Here is a 17653-nt window from a genome sequence, read left to right on the forward strand (position 1 = left end):
GCTGGCAGTTTTCATCGAGGCTATTCTGGTCTGCACTGGTAAGAGATGTAACCCTTTCCACCTCACTGGACAGCTTCTTGCAGAGCTGTTGTGAAAAAACTCAGAGTATGCACCGTAAAACTGCAAGAGAGCATCCTCCGAACTTGGCGGGAATGATGCTGCGCTGCTACTGGCCACGCTGCCAGTTCCACTGGGAAACAAGCGCCTTGGGGAGCCCCTGGACAGGATTCTTCAGCAGAGCTGAAAGTCCCCAGCACTCGGAGCCTGTCCTCTGCTCTAGATGCTCTCCACTGAAGTCTTCACTTCTCTTCAGGCCACGTGTCCTCCTCCGGCCGCAGTCTCCTCCACAAACTAAACCACCTTGCAGCATCCCCCTTTTTCAGTTTCTCGGCTCACCTGGTCAGAAGTCGCACTCCCCCTTTATTTCTGCAGCGTGCTCCTGCTCTCCCAACTCGTCCTCTGTCGTGCTTAGACTGTAGCAGACACGTTCCCCCTTAATGAAGATCTGGCTTTGAATTCTGAGGGCTTGTGAGTGCCCTCTCTTTTGTCACTAATATAACCAACCTGATTTGCAAAAGATATCAAAAGGCAAGACGTGATTTCTAACAGCAATTTTCCCTCTTGCATGACTCACCTGCTGTGGATATCCTGTCCAGCACTCTCTGTGGTCCCAAAGCCAAGGTTTCTGGAAAGAAAATACAACATGAACGCAAGGAATTCTTCTCTTATCAAATAACTCCTTTAGTTTCTTACTACCACATTCTTCGTTGCATTTTATTCCAGGCAGAGCTGGTCCAGATCCACAAAACACTTGCTGGGATTTAGAAACCTTCACTCTGCTAGCTCATCCTGTAATCCTCATACTCCCAGAGTACCTTAAACTCCGACTCCAAGGTCAGTGTAAATCTAGAAGTGCTTCACTTGTTACAATAACAAGAAGTTACAAGCACAGCTGGTGTCTGCCAGCCCTCCATCTGTAGGTTTTCCATGATTTAACCCTCTCAGAAGGTGTCAGTGTAGACGACTTTTGCAAAGTTCACCCAGGGAACTGGATTCAGCAAAAGAGCCGGGGGAACCTTTAAAACACAGTCAGAGGAAGACAAATGCCCCTAATCCCAGCTCAGTGAACAGAGCTCAGTGACCAGAGCACACACAGGGCTTCTCTTACCTCTTCTGCCTGCTGAGGCAGTTCAAGTTGTATCAAGAGGACTCATTCTTTATCAAATTAGAGAGACAGCAAAGGCATGAGCCTGAATCTCTTACATCTTCAGTAAGGAAAAGAAAATTAATAAATAAAATTATGAAATTGCCGCCCATGTTCCAAAGGAAGCCTGAGTTTTTCACCTTAAACAGGTATTGGATACATCAAACAGGCCCTGCGGCTTTCATCTCAGGTAAGGGTTCCATCTCCTACCCCGCAAAAATCTATTTTTACACCACTGTCTTCTGCTTTGCCAGAAGAAGAGGAAACCTCTTGGTTTTGAGGTGGAGTTTTTAAAATAAGCACGGTTCGACGTGTTTGTGGTCTACATAAATGTGCTGACCCGGTGGGAAAACCTCTATAAGAAGGTCTGAGAGGACACAACCGACAACAAAACCTGCCATCCTTGCAGGCACCGGCTGGGTAGAACAGCAGGTGGCACCGCCTGGGTACTCACATCGTAGAGAACAGCGAGTCCAGTGAAGAAAGAAACCATGTAAAATGTAAACCTCCAGCTGCAAACAAAGCAGAACAGAAGTCGGTTAGAGTGCCGTTCACTGAGCACCACGCTGCAGCTCCGTGCGTCCATCACTCACTCGCAGAATGACACGATTAAGGCAAAGACATTAATTACGTTCAAAGTTTGCCCAGATGGTAACAGCAGTGGCTCCTGGATGTCACCAGCACATTCCAGGCTTCGCAAAGAGCGATTCTTCTGCTTCACAGATGGCAGAAAACGCCACGAATCCCACCAACATCACCCAGATACTCATCCCAAACCCTCCCAGCAGCAGCAGAACCAGTGCCAATCTCTCTCCTAGGCTTCCAGAGATGAGGCATGCTAAATCCATTATCATGTAAATTAATTAATTACTGTCATGTTTGGTCCCAGTCAGGAGCTGGTAATGATTTACCCACATTAAACCCCCACAAAAGTTACGTATGAACTGTTTTGCCAAGCTCGGCGGACAGAGGCAGGTCACACCGAATATACACACACAGAGTAAGGAATGAGGGGAATTTCACCCCAGCAGAATAAACAAGTTGTTACTAAACTAAACACGAGAAATCTTCAAAGGAGTAGAACTGTCTAACCCAGACCTTTAATTTCCAAAAATCTCCGTAACAAATCAGAAGTAACCACATTTTGAGGCAGAGGGAGAGACTCCACCTGTCAGTGAAACCCCCAGGAGCTCCACGACAGACGTAAACTGTACGTAGCTACTACAGCACGTGGGGAAGACATTCTTTCCAGCGACTGCAAACAGTGGCAGAGGGCAGGTGAAAGGCCACCATCCTAGGTGAGCTGAGCCGGAAAAGAATCTGCTGTTTACTATTTACCGCAAGCCAGCTAAGCGCGGGGACAACTTGGATTTCACCTCGACCGAAGCAAAGCACGCTTGCTTTACAACTCCTTGTCCGCAGATTTTGTAAATACTTCTAAGTGCAACTATCTGGGATGTTATAAATAAATAATGAACATCCTTTTTTTTTTCTTTTTCAATTAGGGTTTTTAGGCGGGGGTTTTGAATGAGAGCTTGGGTGCTAAACGGAGCACGAGGTGATGAGCTCCAAGTTGATGCCTACTCTATGGATACACACTTCTAGACAGATGAACAGCACTGCAGATATTTACTGGTTTCTTTCATCTCTGGGGCTCTCCCGCAAGAAGCTGTTCCTGACGTCAAAGGCAGAGCACCCACTCACGCGTACGGCATTTCAGCCAAGCTCAGGGGGATCCTCCTTTCCTGTGGAAAGCTTAGTCAGGACTAACAGGCACAGAACCGGCTGACAGATGTATTTTGTGCCTCCACGTAATTAAGGAAGATTTTACACATCTGTTTTCAAGAGTAGTTTTGCCCTTTGGAAAACCCAGGCTCTCATGCAGGCTCCTTTCTCTGCCGCCATGAAAGGGCGCTGGGTGTTGCCTGACAGGATGCTGAAGTCAACTGACAGCAGAGCACAGTCCAGCCCACAGCCCCTGACTTTTGAAAGCAACGCCACGCGGAAAAGATGCAGAAAAGATGCCCAGAAGGAATCAGCCTGCAGTGAGGCAAAGGGAAGGCACGGGAAAGGCAAGAGTAAGGCCGACTATTCTGGAGGCAAAGCAGGAGGAAGCAGTAAGATGCAGACCAGTGAGGAGGTTTTTTTCAGGCACAATTGCGTTTCAAAGCAGAATGCCAGTCTCACAAAGTCAGAAGCGGAGGCCCCATAAGGAATAAAGGTGAGACAGGAATAAAAGGTGAGACTTGGGAGTGAAAATAAAGGGGGAAAGCAAGGAACGCTTCAGTAACGGAGAAGCAGCAGAAGCACCGGGTGGGGTAGGGAAGACCCGGGATGCTCTCGGCGCAGGGCGGAGGGCAGCGGGGAGGTGCTGAGCTGCCCGTGGAGCTCAGTTTCAGGGAAAGGGCCCCGCCACTCATGGCTTGTGCTCCCGCTCACCAGGCCTCGCAAAACTTCTTCGGCAGGCTGGGTCGGTCTGTGTTCCTCCGGCACCGGAACCACCTCTCCACCTTCCTCACCGGCAGGTCGCACCGTTTGGCTAAAGCCATCAGCTCACCCTGGAAAACAGGTGAGGCAGCAGGGTTCAGGGCCAGGTCTGAAGGTCAGAAGGGGCAGCACAGGCGTCTCGTCTGACCCCCAGAGCCCAGAGGCAGGCTCCCGGCAAGCCCGAATCTCTTCAAGCTTAAGGCATCTTTCAGAAAGCTGTCTGTTCTCGGTGTAAGTCTTTCCACTCCCCTCATAAGAAACTGGTTATTCACGGTGAACGTTGAAACTTTACGTTTTTTATGTGAACTTCCCCAGTTTCTATTTTCAAACTCTGGTCTCGTCCCCTCAAAGGAGCTTGTTGCTGAACCACTTCCACACCCTGTTTTCAGGGACCAAGTCCCTTAAATCTGTTACTCCAAGAAAGATCTACTGCAGCTTAAACAATTTTTTAAAGTTCTGCACCAAATCTTGTCATGCCTTTCACCGTTCTCGTGCAGAATCAGCCAATATCCTGACTGACATCATGAGGCAACACCATTTTCCTACCGGATATTCTCTTGTTGTGGTAAAACTGTTTAGGGATAATTTTTCAATAGATTACCCACAGAAATCCTGCAATTACCTTCCTTCTCGTCCCTAGGTTCTTAAGGGTTTGGCATGTGACGTGAAATAAGTGTGTCACATTTTATATTCCTTCTGGAAGTGTCACCACGCATAGCCTTATTTTTTTAAGTAAAGCAATAGTTTTTCATGGAATGCATTCACCTTCATGGCATCATGTATGACAGTGATGCACATAGTTTGAGCATTTTGTATAAAAGTATATTCGTTACCAATTTTCAGATGCGTCTCCTTCCATCCTTTGGGATTTCTGTTCTTGTGGTGGAGACAAATGGAGACACTGACTTACGTTCTCCAACTGCTCCGTAATGTGAAATTCCTCTCATGGAGGACATTCCTCATGACTCTCCTCATGAGAACAGCAGAATCTCATCTGGTGTCAGACAAGTAAAAGCTGGTGTCTGAGAGCTCATGGGGGAGAGGGAAAGCCAGAAGACGGATCTGGTGAATGGAGAAAGCCAGGCAGCAGCCAGCCGTGCTGCTCTTGCTCCACGTCACGCTGCTGTCGGGAGTCCCGTGGTGAGGATACGCTCAGGTGTCACAGAGAATCTGTGACACAAGTTCCAGCTTCAGGGCAGCGCAGACGCAGGGAGAGCTGCGGGGAAATCCTGCTTGCAAAGCTAGGCCTTGAGACAGATCTCTGCGAGAGGAGCAGTTTCACTGAGAAACGTGCGGTTTTCGCAGACAGAGGCAAGAGGAAGGTCGGGGACCACCGTGCTGACAAGTGTTCCCGAGAACACTCCTTCCCGCTGCCGGGGAGAAAGGCTGGCTGTGCATTTTTATTTTAGCTTCCATTCTTTTACTTTGAAGCTGGCACTGAGCGTCCTGGGGTTCCTCGTGCCCCGCTGCAGTTATGAACCGTGCTGCAACAGCCTTCTCAAGGCAGCAACACGTTCGTGCCAGGACTTCCCCTTGTGACTGGAACCCCGGCCCCCTGCTCATACATCCTTGGGGAGGATTAATAGCTTTTTGCTTCTAGGCTAAGAAAGCCTGCAAAAAGGAGCTGCAAGAAAATCTGATTCCTTTCCCTACCGCAAGGGTCACACCCAGGGATTCACGGACAAGGGTAAACCCTAATACTGCCTGTCATTCACAATCCTGCCAATGCTTTTTCCCCTCAGCAGCCATTAGAACTCTGGATTATCCTGCCAAGTTCTTCAAGTTCAATCTTTTGATCTCTCATGGGAAAACTACCCACCATCTGCAGTTTTCTGACGCTCCTTACAATCTTTGTGGTGACGGCCAAGACTTTGGTTGGCTTCCTGAAAGGCCAATCTCAAACCCATGGACTGGACAGCAGCAGAATGACCCACCCCAGAGCTCCTCCGAGCAACCCACACCTGCCGAGCTGCAGGGACCAGCAACGTGGAGTCAGTAAGGCAGCTGACGCGACAGGGGTTTGCTGATATATGGAAAGACAACATCACCGAATGGCTGGGGTTGGAAGGGACCCCTGGAGGTCATCGTCCAACCCCCCTGCTCAAACAGCTACCCAGAGTTGGTTGCCCAGGACCACGTCCAGACAGCTCCTGAGCATCCCCAAGGATATTCCACGACCTCTCTGGGCAATCTGTTCCAGTGCCTGGTCACCCTCACAGTAAGAACACGTTCCCTGGTGTTCAGACAGAACCTCCCGTGCTTCCGCTCGTGCCGTGTATAAGGCAAACACAAGAGGGAACACCAGCTGTCATTATTTCCATTGGGAGAACAGTTTCCTGTCCACGGAAGTTTGGGATTTCAATTTTTTGAATGCTACCTATAAAAAGCTGCTACTCCCCCGTGTTCCGAAGCAGAACAGATAGCTGATGGCACCTGCAGAGTGACCCCTGTGGCTGGCTGGTCTCGGGTGGCCAGCACTACAGTGGTTCCTGCTGGTTTGTTGAGCTTCCAAATATGAGTGGCATTACCAAACTTCAGGATTCCAAATGTGATTTTATTTGGCTAAAGACACAAGGGCAAGCAAAAGGAAAGCAAAAGAAAGGACTTGCCTCTTCGGGGTTCTTGCAGCGTGTACTGTAGAATGTTTCCAGGACAGGGATAGGCTGAGCTTTTGGTCTCTGCTTGTCTTTCACGCCCAGTTTGCTACTGAGGGGCAGCGCTATGGCTCTGCAAAAGAAAAGATAAAGGTCCAGCCAAAACCAGAAGAGTAATTTCTGATATTGCAGCGCTGTTATAACACGATGTAGTACATAACAGCTACCTCCCACATTCTGAATCTAGGCACAAGCATCATGTCAAGCAGGTAAGACAGATAAAGAAACTGAGAGGGAAAAAATGCCCAAACTTACAGTGAGACTCGCGTTCTATTGTCCCGAGCTCTGTGCTGTAATATCCAAAATGACACGAGGTTGGGAAATGCTATATCCTGCTTTGTCAGCTTCCGAATCCACCGTGCTTGGGCATCTGGGATTATGGCACGAAGCCCAGGCTTGGAGACAGCCGCGATACCTATCAGCGTTCTTTGGCTGGCTTGCAGCGAGTACCGCAGTGATGATAAGGCCTGAATGCTGTTCCCTGCTCAGCCTAGAATACTGAACACACGTGGCATCCACTCGAACTAAGGACTTGGCTCAGGATCAAGAGGGAGGCTCTACCAGATGCGCGGTACTAACGCAGAAGAAATGTCCTGATGAAAGAGGAGGCCGCTTGGTCTTTACTGGAGCAACTTACCTCCATTTTTTCCTAACGCAAGTCAAACGTTGGTTGTAAAATAAGGACACAGCAACTAGAAATGTCGTCACAAGGAATGGATGCTTATGCTAGCTGTGCATCTTCAGTCTTTCACAGTGAAACAATATAAATTAAAAAAAAATCTGCATAAATAGAAAAAAAAAAGATACCAAGAGGTAACAAAACTGGGCACGGTATTGCCGCGCTCGACAATTCAACTCCTCCGCAAACACTCTTCTCCCCCTTGGCAATGGGAAACAGCCTCTCAGTGGTGTGAAGCGAGGTCCTGCGCGGGCCCTGCACTAACAGGAAGCTTGGCAAATCATCATTTTTTAAAAAAGGCCCACGTTAACTGCATTCTCCTTGAATTTCTGGACAGTTAGTTGTTCCTTACTAATCGTTACCTTATACACACTGCCACTGGCACGCAGGCAGTCTCATCAGAAAAAAAAAAAGAGCAGACCATTGCTGAAATCATACAAAAATCTCTGGATTTTGGAGTAAGAGCTTTTTGCTTAAGGTACCAACAGCTTCCCCGAACAGTTACTGGGTTATCAACTGCAAAGTGGTGGCGAGGGCAGGGATGAGCTGACAAATACCAGGCAGAGGAAGCCGAGACCCCACCTGCTCTGCCCGCTCAGGGTTTCACGCTGTTCAGGCAGGTCCTCTGATGAGTTACCCCTGAGGATTCACACACGGAACGAGATTTTCTTTTTTTACTTCGCAGTAAAAAAAAAAAGCTGCAGAAGTTTCTTCTCTATGTAGGCGTTTAAAGATGTTTTACTTCAAAAGAGTGTGGGATATGTTTGCGACTGTGACTACACGGTGAGGTCGCCTGGGGTCTCTTCCAGCCATACAGCCTACACGGCCCACGTGCAGGTGCTTAGGGACCCTTCTAGATCAAGCATCCTTCCGGAAGGGTCCTTCTGAAGTTTTCTTTCCAAGAACTCATTTCTTAATTTAACTAACGGGTATTGAAAGCAATTTTATCAACAGATCACCTAAGGAACGTCGTGACTTCTGTAACACCGAGGCATAAACCACAGAACGGTTACACGTTTTGCTCACTCATTTCCACCCTTCTTTTGCCCAGGCAGTTGGTCTTTTTCATCACCTCTGGGAAATTCCTTTGGCATGGCTGGCTACAGAAATATTCAAAGATGGACCAAGACCAATGAAAACGGTACGTTTCCACCCCGAGAGAAGAGGCGGGGGTAAGGGTGCTGGCTAACGGCGTTCCAACAAGACGCACAGTTACCACGGGGGCTACGTGTAAGCAGATGAATTCCGGCGAAATTCAGCAGAACCCTGGCGCTGCTGCGACCAGCAGACTGCTGGGTGCCGGAGGAACGCAGCCGTCCCTGGGAATTTTGGATTTTACCTCCAACTGCTCTTAAGCAATGTTTCAATGATATCTTACAATTCGTTTTAATATCAAAGGGGTTAACAGCGATGTTGGACCAGCAGGTCCCGCGCCAAGAAAAATGACATGGTGTTTCAGTGACACCTCTAACTACACTGAAATTGATAAAACATTTACCTTAACCTCTGCACTAGCTCTTGGGTCTTGTATTAAGCAGTTCCTCGAGGGGGGCCTGATCTTTCTTTTTCAAAAGTGATTTGATACATGCTCCTCCGAAGAGGAAGAGGTAATCGAGTTCTGTCGTTGAAGAACCTCGCTGCAGCTTCTTATCAGTCCACATCAGGAACTGAAAGGTTGGAAATTTTTCAGACACGTTAAAAGGAAAAAGAATGTCTCTGCCAGGCATCAGGGCAGCTTGCCATCAAGTTTCTTACTGAAAAACTATTTAAATTATCCTGACTGATTTCTTAATTTTGTTTAATTCCTGTTGTCTGTCTTTTTCCTGCCGGTTTCTTATGGTCACGGCATAAAATCTCACTCTAACAACGCCAGTTGCAGTTGATGAAGGCAAGGTGTAATTAACCTAAGTTACAATTACTTTGTTGTTGATGTTTTGAGTTTAACCATGAATTATGGGACCATCCTACATTTGTGAACATCGTTGGGAAATCAAAGCCTGAAATTCTTCCTAAGGGACATTTGTACATGTTGGATGCATGCTCTGACTCAGTTTTCAGTTAAACCTTGTTCCAAGCAACAGGATGATGCTTGTTCTGATTTCAACATCACAGACTCATCATCTCAGCTGCAGGGATGGTCTCATCGTGGCAGCTTATCAGCTCTCTGCAAGACAGAAGGAGAAAGTCTGAGGACTAAACCGTACCCCTCTCCACAGCCAGGCACGGCACAGTCCAGTCAGCGAGATGGTTCTCATCTCCAGCCTACTTCTTCATCAGTGAGCTTCTCCCACTTCAGGGTTTACAGGAAAGTTCACACCAAGACATTTTATTCAGCGAGCACCGTGTCTTGTGTGAAACCTGCCGAAGTTGAGACTAAATGGCTTAATTGTGAAGGAGCAGAAACTGATACGTGAGCCACACGCCTTCCGCAGAGGCTTTCGGTGTTAGCGTGAGATACAAGGAGTAATTCCACTTTGGGAGAGGGAGTTGTGGTTTTTTCCTCCCAGAAATATTCTTGAATTTCTAAGGGTGCACTCTGCAAATATCTTCTAGTACTAAGAAATGCAGAACCTGTGACAGCAACAACCAGAACTTCTGCTCTTTGAACTGCACGATCTCTTTCAGCCTCACGCTTTCCTCTGGCAGAGGGCTACCCCTGTGCTCCTGCAACAGTCTCTACCTTCTCTTGCTTACAAGAGAATGCCTCACATCAAGCTTAAACCATTCTGCTTGATACAAGATCTCACGTCATTACAGTGCTACTGCCCAAACTGAGTCGAGTCGGTTCAGTTTTCAAATTAAATACTACACCGTGTCCCACACCTCCGCACAAACCCCCTGCCTACAGAACCTAAACCGCATTCGGATCCTTCCTGATTATTGATCAGCAACAAAATCTCTGTGCAAAACGAATTTCAGAAAGATACGTTTCGGAATAAAATACTTTCAAAGGGTGTCCTCTTCCATCTATCTTCCTTCTGGTTCTGAGTTCAAGCATCTGTCCCCTGCAGATCAACAGTACCCCTTCCGTTTTATGTACAACTCATGGCTCACATACTGTCACAACCCTCTTAAGGAAAAAACCCTAATCTTTCTGACTAAAACCTTCTAGCGCAATTTGGGAACTATCTGTATTCAAATTCATGGACACTGGCTTTCAATTCCCCAAAAAATCCCTGGGTCCAAAAATCACTGGCCAAGTCCAAAATAAGATGATTAAATTGTCTGTAAATTCTGCTTCTCATTTTTCTGCCTTGCTATCCCTCTAAGCACTTCAGTTTCCACATTTTCATAACCTTAGAGGCAAGAAACACTTTGCAACGGAAGCTGTAATTCTTCCATAATCATGACACTCCGAGAATTTGGTTTTTTTAGGGAAAAGGCTCTCAAACGTTACAGAACTGGAAGAGAAGCCAACACCCCTGCTTGCAGGTGTGTGTCCAGGGAGAAGTTCTGCTAGGCTGTACAGGGGCTTAAGATCAGGCCCCAGGTTGTGGGTGCAGGACATCTCTCCTGCTCACAAGCACAACCTGGAAACATCAAAGGAAGGGGAGAGGTTCCCAGCTCCTAGGTCCTCTGTTACCCAGCACCTGCTTCAGCACTGTGCCAAAAACTAGGTCAAGAGCTCTCTGCTCTCCAGCACCGAACGCCCCATTTTCCCACCTTCTCCAGATCAAACTGGCTCAGAGAAGAGTTGCTTCACTGACGTGTGAGCTGTTTCTTCTCCCCCAGGGCTGCACCCACAACCTCCTCAGAGCTCCCAGGCCCCACCCAGCTACCGCATGTCCTCTTCCCACAGCCACCACCTAACCCACAGAACAACTGGTTGGTAGAAGGATGTCGCTGTCTCAGCTTTGTCCAGCTCAGCCAGCAGGTGCCAAGGAGAGGAAAATCCACGCTTGAGGAAACGGGGTCTTCCCCAGGTTTAATCTCCAAACCAGGAAGATGGAACCGTTGGCCCAAGCCTGGTGGCTGATGCAGAACAAGCGGTTGCAGAAAATTCTCTTGGTTTCTCCTGCCTCTTAGTATTTTCCTGGAGTTCTGACACAAATAAATGACACGAACACATCATAGCATTTCCGAGACCCCAGAGCAGGCACCACCAGGAACACAGAGCGCACCTAGAGAAAAAAATGCTTTGCCCCTGATGCACCGTTGCAAGGAATTGGTGCAGGTGGAATAAACTGCCAGAGGCCAAGCTAAAGCTACCAAACCCAAACTTGTATACTAGTTATATACGCTTGTTTTCAGCCACTGACTAGATATCCAAAGCTACAAAGCCAAGGCCATCTACGCGGAGAAGGAGAAATAACACACGCATCCTTTCGCTCTGCGATTCTCAACCTTTCTGCGAATTATTTTATACAGGGCTAGTGCCGCTGCACTAGCAGAGGACTTGGTTCACGCCTCCCACTCACGAGGGGAAGTGTCCTCCTCCGCGAGGAACTGAACACAAAGCAGTAACGATAAAGAAAATGTCATGCCGAAATAAATGACTGCAGAGAGTTAGGACAAACAAGAATACAGCTCAGAACACTGGCTTGTAACTGCCACTGGTAGGATAGTGGTATGATTACAGGTTTCATGGACTTGTAAAATGGACTCGTGATATTATCTTTTTTTTTTTTTAGGGTGTGACAAGAAGATTTAATGAAGTTTGTGAATCAAAATAGCTTTAAAATTAATGAGTAGGACCAGGCCTGTGGAAACTCTCCCAGCTGAGGCAGCACTTGGGATGGGAAAGAAAAATGTTGGTTTACCTAGCCATTGGCATCTTAGAGCAGTTGGAGAAGATATTTGGATTGCCTAGGAGTGGTGTGGCAAGAGGAAGGGGAATAAAGGGACAAGTCACAGAAGCACAGAATCGATGCTGAAGGACTCTGGAGATGATCCAGCTCCCCTCTGCTGCTCCAGCAGGGTCAGCTACAGCTGGGGAGGGCTGTGTCTGCTGGGTGTCGGGTATCTCCACAGATGGAGACTGCACTCATCCTCCGGGGAACCTGCTTCAGTGTTCAACCACACTCACAATAAAAAAAAAAAAAAAAAGTGTTTTCTCATGTTCAGACGGAGTATCATCCATTTCCATTTGTGCCCACTGCCTCTTGTCCTGTCACCGGGCACCAAGAGTCGGGCTCCTTCTTCCTCCTGTTCGTGTCTTGTACCAGGGAGCCCAGCCCCGGGCAGTCCCAGTCGATCGATGCGGACACGGGGGCTCGCAGCTGTGTCCAAGTCACCGCCTGACAGCGCCTACCTGCGGGAGTACGGCGTCCAGCCAGGTCTTGCAGATCAGCTGTGAGTCACTTGTGTTTCAGTGGTCACCTACAGCACCTTTGTCCCCACACCAGTGGAGGCAACTGAGACACCTACGTCCCCAGCAAAGTGCAGGATAAAATTAACGGAATTTACGGAATGCACACGAAACATATTGCTACAAAGGAGAGATTTGGATTCCGATTTTCTACCATCATAAAATGATCATTTAAAGAATTATTCACGCATTTGTGTTGACATACAAATACTGCCTATAATTCTGTTTTAATTAAAAACATTCTCACAGCAGAGCTCTGAATCATTTCAACTTCTATAATTTTTTCCAAGCTGTCCCTGTATAACAGAGAATCTGGAGAAGAAACATCTTTCCAGCCTGAAGAGGTCTGCTTCCATTTGCTTGTGCAGTCACTTTTTTTAAAAAAAGTTGACAAACATTTTAATTGTCTTTTTTCCCCCTCTGTAAGGTGCAACAGCACACAAAACAGCGTGTCTGTCTTCAGGACACAAACATGAACCTTATCTGGGGCCTACCTGTTGCAAGTGTAGGTAGTCACATGGCTTAGACCTTTTGGGCAGGTTTTGTGCTCTATATTCAACACACTCATTTAGCCACAGTACACAGGGCTGGAAAGCAAGAGCTGAAAAATGTGTCTCAGCAGACTTTAAGACCTGGAGTTTCTGTGGACCTCTGCAGTCATACGTTGGCACAGACAATAAAGCCAGCTTTTGGACCAAAATTGCCGGCATCGTCCCTAACGAGTACTAAACCCCCAACAGCACTAAATAACTTACCTTTCAAAGGCACGTCGAATGGCAACCAAGATTAAAGCAAAAGGGATGCTGAGCAAGAGATCACGAGGCTGTGGGTAATGGACATCTTCAGACTCTTGCATATCCTGCCAGGTGATTCCCGGGGGCAGCCAGAACTCATGCTGCCACAGCCAGTCATACAGAGAGCGCGCCATCCTGGAAGGGAGAGAGACCAGAATAAACCGAGGACACCCTCCCACGTAGCAAACCTGTCAGCACAAGCCGGTGAAGCAGAGGAAGAATTACAGCCCCGCTGAGGTTGCATCTGGCTGTGAAAGCAGAAGAGGTGGGGAACGCATCAGTGCCCAAGGAACTGATAACCCGCTCCAAGATCGATATCAGGTGCTTGGTGACTGCTGACTCCTGGCACAGAAACAAAAAAAGGGCTGAAATGGAGATAAGTGCCTCAGAATTCAGCAGAACATGAGTGTCACTCTCAGCAAGATGCATCGGAAAGTTTTAAGTTTAATACCGCGGCTTCTCAGACTCATAAGATTCCTTTCTACAAGACTGACAGCTTGGTGTCATGAGAATGCAGCGAGCCCGCTCCGAGGCTGCCACCGGTCCTTCCGTAGGGACATAACCTCATTTTTCAGTCTCTGACACTTCGCATTTGTTTCCATTAACACACTGCAATTCCACTGTGTGGAATTCCATTAACACACTGCAATTCCACGTGTGCATACGCTTTAGAATTAATGATTCTGAGACTTCACCTTAAAAAAAGAAAAAGAAAAAAAAAAAGATCTATCCTCTGCTTTAAATGATTAAGGAAACCGCTTCCAGGTAAGAACTTTTGTGCTCACTGGTAAACTGGATTCTTAACGTAATTTTCAAGACCATGCTTGCAGGTGGGATTTGCATACATGATCAGTGAACCGAGCAGCAGAAAGGCAGCGGAATGGCTGGAACAAAGCATTCAACACAAAAACACTGCTGCTAGATCGTCCTACCCCCCCCCCAAAATGTGAGCTGCGCTGCCCTCAGGACGGGCCAACGGCAAATATCCCAACCACAAGCTCTGAAGGGACTGCGCAGGCACGGAGCAAGAGAAGGGCGAGCGTGGGAATGAGATGCCCCCCGAGATCATCTGAACAGCACCGAGGAAATGCCGCCTTACGAAACCGGGGGGAAAAGCATCATTTAAGCGTCTGAGCATCAAGTATCTCACCCAGCGGAGGCCCAAACCCCGGCGCATTTTCTGCAAGGAGAACAGATCGAAACCAAAGCATACGCTGGGTTTTGAGGATATCTAATTCCGAAGTAGTTTCTCGGTTAGTTGAACTGATTATTCCTTATTCCAGTATTTTGCAGAGTCTGAGGGATATTGTCTGAATCATAATGTTTTTTTTCTTGATTTGGACTTTATTATTCATCTCAATGGGTCTTTTGATCTGGCTGCAACGGGGAAGAACAGGACCAGGACCCGCTTTCTTCAAAGCTGACTCTCATTTCTCCTGGAGCATGCACAGCCAATTCAGGATGCTAACAAAGCTCATTACAAATATAGATGCAACTGATACCAAGTGGATGCAAACTTTTCTGACCGTTTAAGATATACAAAGCAGGAAAACACTTCCCCCTTTTCCACAAACAAAAAGGAAAAACACCTTACTAAAAGTGCATTCTTCTCCTCCTCCCTGCATTCCCTGATTCCAGCTTTTGATAGCAAACGCATAAATATTTGGTATCATTTATGTTTTGATACCCACAACATAGAAAGAGCTCCTACAAAACAGGAGTCTGATATACGGCAGAACTACAACTAAAGGAAGGAAGGCTAATATCCAACTTCACTAGCACCAGAAAGAACATCCAGGGCTTTTACCAGTTTGGTAATAATCTCAGTATTTTCTTTCTGGTGCAGTTTCTGGGACTCTGGAAACTGCAGTTTTGCTCCCACTTCCAGGCTGTTCTCCATTCCTCCTGCTAGCTCTCCTTCCAGGTGCAACGTCTGGACAAAAATCACTGGCACATAAAATGAAGATAAACAGCGTTTATAGACTCTTCAAATTCTGTTTTAAGAGCCTTAAAATTGACAGAGCAGAAAGAATGTGTATATATAGGTAGAAGCAAACTGTGGGAGTCTGGGCTGAGCCTGTGATGAATTCAACACGCCGTCACTATGAAGCGTGATGACGTGTTTCGGAGCAGCTTGTGCACTTCGGATAGGTACTGGGTACCAGCTGAGGAAAGGCAGATCACCTGAGCGAGGTGTCTGAATTACCAAGAGCTTCACAAGGCCTGAAAAACGCCAACCTCGAAGGGTTGGTAAACTTTCTCAGCTGTTACAAACCTCAGCTCTATTAAGAAAAAGCATCGGGACGTCAGGAGCATCTATGAGAACTACAGGGAGAAATTCCACTTCCTCCCCACCTCAGCTCTTCAGAAAACACTTCTTCAGTCCCACAGGGTATCCAGCAGTGCAGAGACAGCAGGCATGCCAGGGAAAGCTGCCACAGCGGCCTGCTCTGCAAGTCCACAACCAAGGCTTCTTCCTCCAGAACTCAGAGGTGCCACACAGCAGAGGTGCCACACCACAGCGGTGCCACACCACAGAGATGCCACACCACAGAGGTGCCACACCACAGAGATGCCACACCACAGAGGTGCCACACCACAGCGGTGCCACACCACAGAGGTGCCACACCACAGAGGTGCCACACCACAGCGGTGCCACACAACAGCGGTGCCACACCACAGCGGTGCCACACAACAGAGGTGCCACACAACAGAGGTGCCACACAACAGCGGTGCCACACCACAGAGATGCCACACCACAGAGGTGACACACCACAGAGATGCCACACCACAGAGATGCCACACCACAGAGGTGCCACACCACAGAGGTGCCACACCACAGAGGTGCCACACCACAGAGATGCCACACCACAGCGGTGCCACACCACAGCGGTGCCACACAACAGCGGTGCCACACCACAGAGATGCCACACCACAGCAGTGCCACACCACAGAGGTGACACACAGGCTTGGCAGAGGACAGCAGCTGACCTGTGACGAGGGCTCTCTGTGGGCAGCACACAAATCTTCCCTTATGGGGAATATCCTCAGATCCGGAGCGCTAAGGAAGCAAATAACCACTATCTAATCCGCTCTCATGTGCAAACAACACCCAGCCAAGATCACCTTCCTGGAAGCTTTCTTTATCTCTGCAGCCCTCTTTACGGATTGCAAAAAATAGAGAAAAGGGCACAGTATGAAGTAACACATTTCTCTTTTGCAACTTCCACAGGACAAGTTCCCAAGTCGAGGCTGCTGGAAAGCTGAAGACCACGGTGTGTTTAAAATGCCCTTTGAGCACCCACAGAAAAATCCTAGGCGGGCCCATTTCTTTCTCCCAAGCCCTTTATGCCTCACAGAGCACCCCGACGCCCTCCAGCTCCGAATACAAGGCTAACAGAGAGACAGCCTCCCACACACAGCGGAGCTCAGCAAGAGCAAAGGGAAAAACCAACAGCGCAAACCACTCTCCCATACCCAACGCTAAACCCATCGGCACTGGGATTTCACAAACGGTAAACAAACGCGTAAAAGCTGGAAGAACAGCACTGCCACAGGATACACGTGGAAGGATGAAATCAGCAGAGAAGTATCACGGCCGTGCCATGGGGACAGGGAGGACAAAGCCTTGGCGCCCATACACAACCAGCAGAGCTCCTTTCCGTTGACACAGTCAGGTCTTAAACCCACCGGAATCCGTGCGGCCCTGTCCACTGTATTTATTTTGTTACTTGCCTCATGATTTTTATTTTATTTTTTTTTTAAACTTGCTGGTTTTATCTGAACCACAGAATCGCTCCACCAGCTAAGAACGGCCACACACCACCACCCAGGGAATCGAGGGAGAGCTCTCCATCTGTCAACCCTGTCCGTGTCCGGGCCGGGTGAGGTTTCCCGTGTTGAGTCAAATTAAGCTCCAGGCTCTGCTCCTGGTGGTGCCCTTCTGTCAATTCTTTTGTGTTTCAATTTTGCAACCGTACTCCTCCTGGAACCCAAAGACTGGGCTTTCCCGGGAGCTGCCCGGCGGGTCATGGGAGTAACGCCGCCGGATTGCCAGTCGGCATCGTTTATCCCAGAATCATCAAGGTTGGAAAAGCCCCTGAAGCTCCTCCAGCCCCACCATGACCCTCCCCCTGACCCTTCCCAACTCCCCCAGACCCCTCAGCGCTGGCTCAGCCCGACTCTTCAACCTCCCCAGGGATCCCGGGGACTCCCCCCTGCCCTGGGCAGCCCATTCCAACGCCCAACAGCCCCTTCTGCACAGAAATCCTTCCTCAGAGCCAGCCTGACCCTGCCCTGGGCAGCTTGAGGCCATTCCCTCGGGGCCTGGCGCTGGGGCCTTGGCTCCAGAGACTCATCCCCCCTCTCTGCCCCCTCCTGGCAGGGAGTTGCCGAGGGCCAGGAGGTCTCCCCTCAGCCTCCTCTTCTCCAGACTGAACCCCCCCAGTTCCCCCAGCCGCTCCCCAGCAGACCTGTGCTCCAGACCCTGCCCCAGCTCCGTTGCCCTTCTCTGGCCACGCTCGAGTC

The 17653-nt window shown here is 48.5% G+C and overlaps 1 protein-coding gene across 5 annotated transcripts in view; it reads right to left on the bottom strand.

Moving 5' to 3' along the window:
- LOC113489464 (ceramide synthase 4-like) overlaps positions 1-17653 on the bottom strand; it is a 43711-nt gene that overhangs the window by 11168 nt on the left and 14890 nt on the right. For 4 of the 5 annotated variants that reach the window (XM_026865180.1, XM_026865179.1, XM_026865183.1 and 1 more), the window contains 5 exons: positions 13088-13261; positions 6301-6418; positions 3644-3762; positions 1659-1716; positions 635-685 (listed from right to left, as the gene is read on the bottom strand). In XM_026865180.1, the coding sequence (XP_026720981.1) occupies positions 635-685; positions 1659-1716; positions 3644-3762; positions 6301-6418; positions 13088-13261 (520 nt within the window). Of the gene's footprint in view, positions 1-634; positions 686-1658; positions 1717-3643; positions 3763-6300; positions 6419-13087; positions 13262-14531; positions 14539-14933; positions 15060-17653 lie in introns of all 5 variants that reach the window. The other variant, XM_026865182.1, reaches the window with a different exon arrangement.

Source organism: Athene cunicularia (genome assembly GCF_003259725.1).
Source record: "Athene cunicularia isolate RWA chromosome 28 unlocalized genomic scaffold, athCun1 chr28_part2, whole genome shotgun sequence".
NCBI lineage: Eukaryota > Metazoa > Chordata > Aves > Strigiformes > Strigidae > Athene > Athene cunicularia.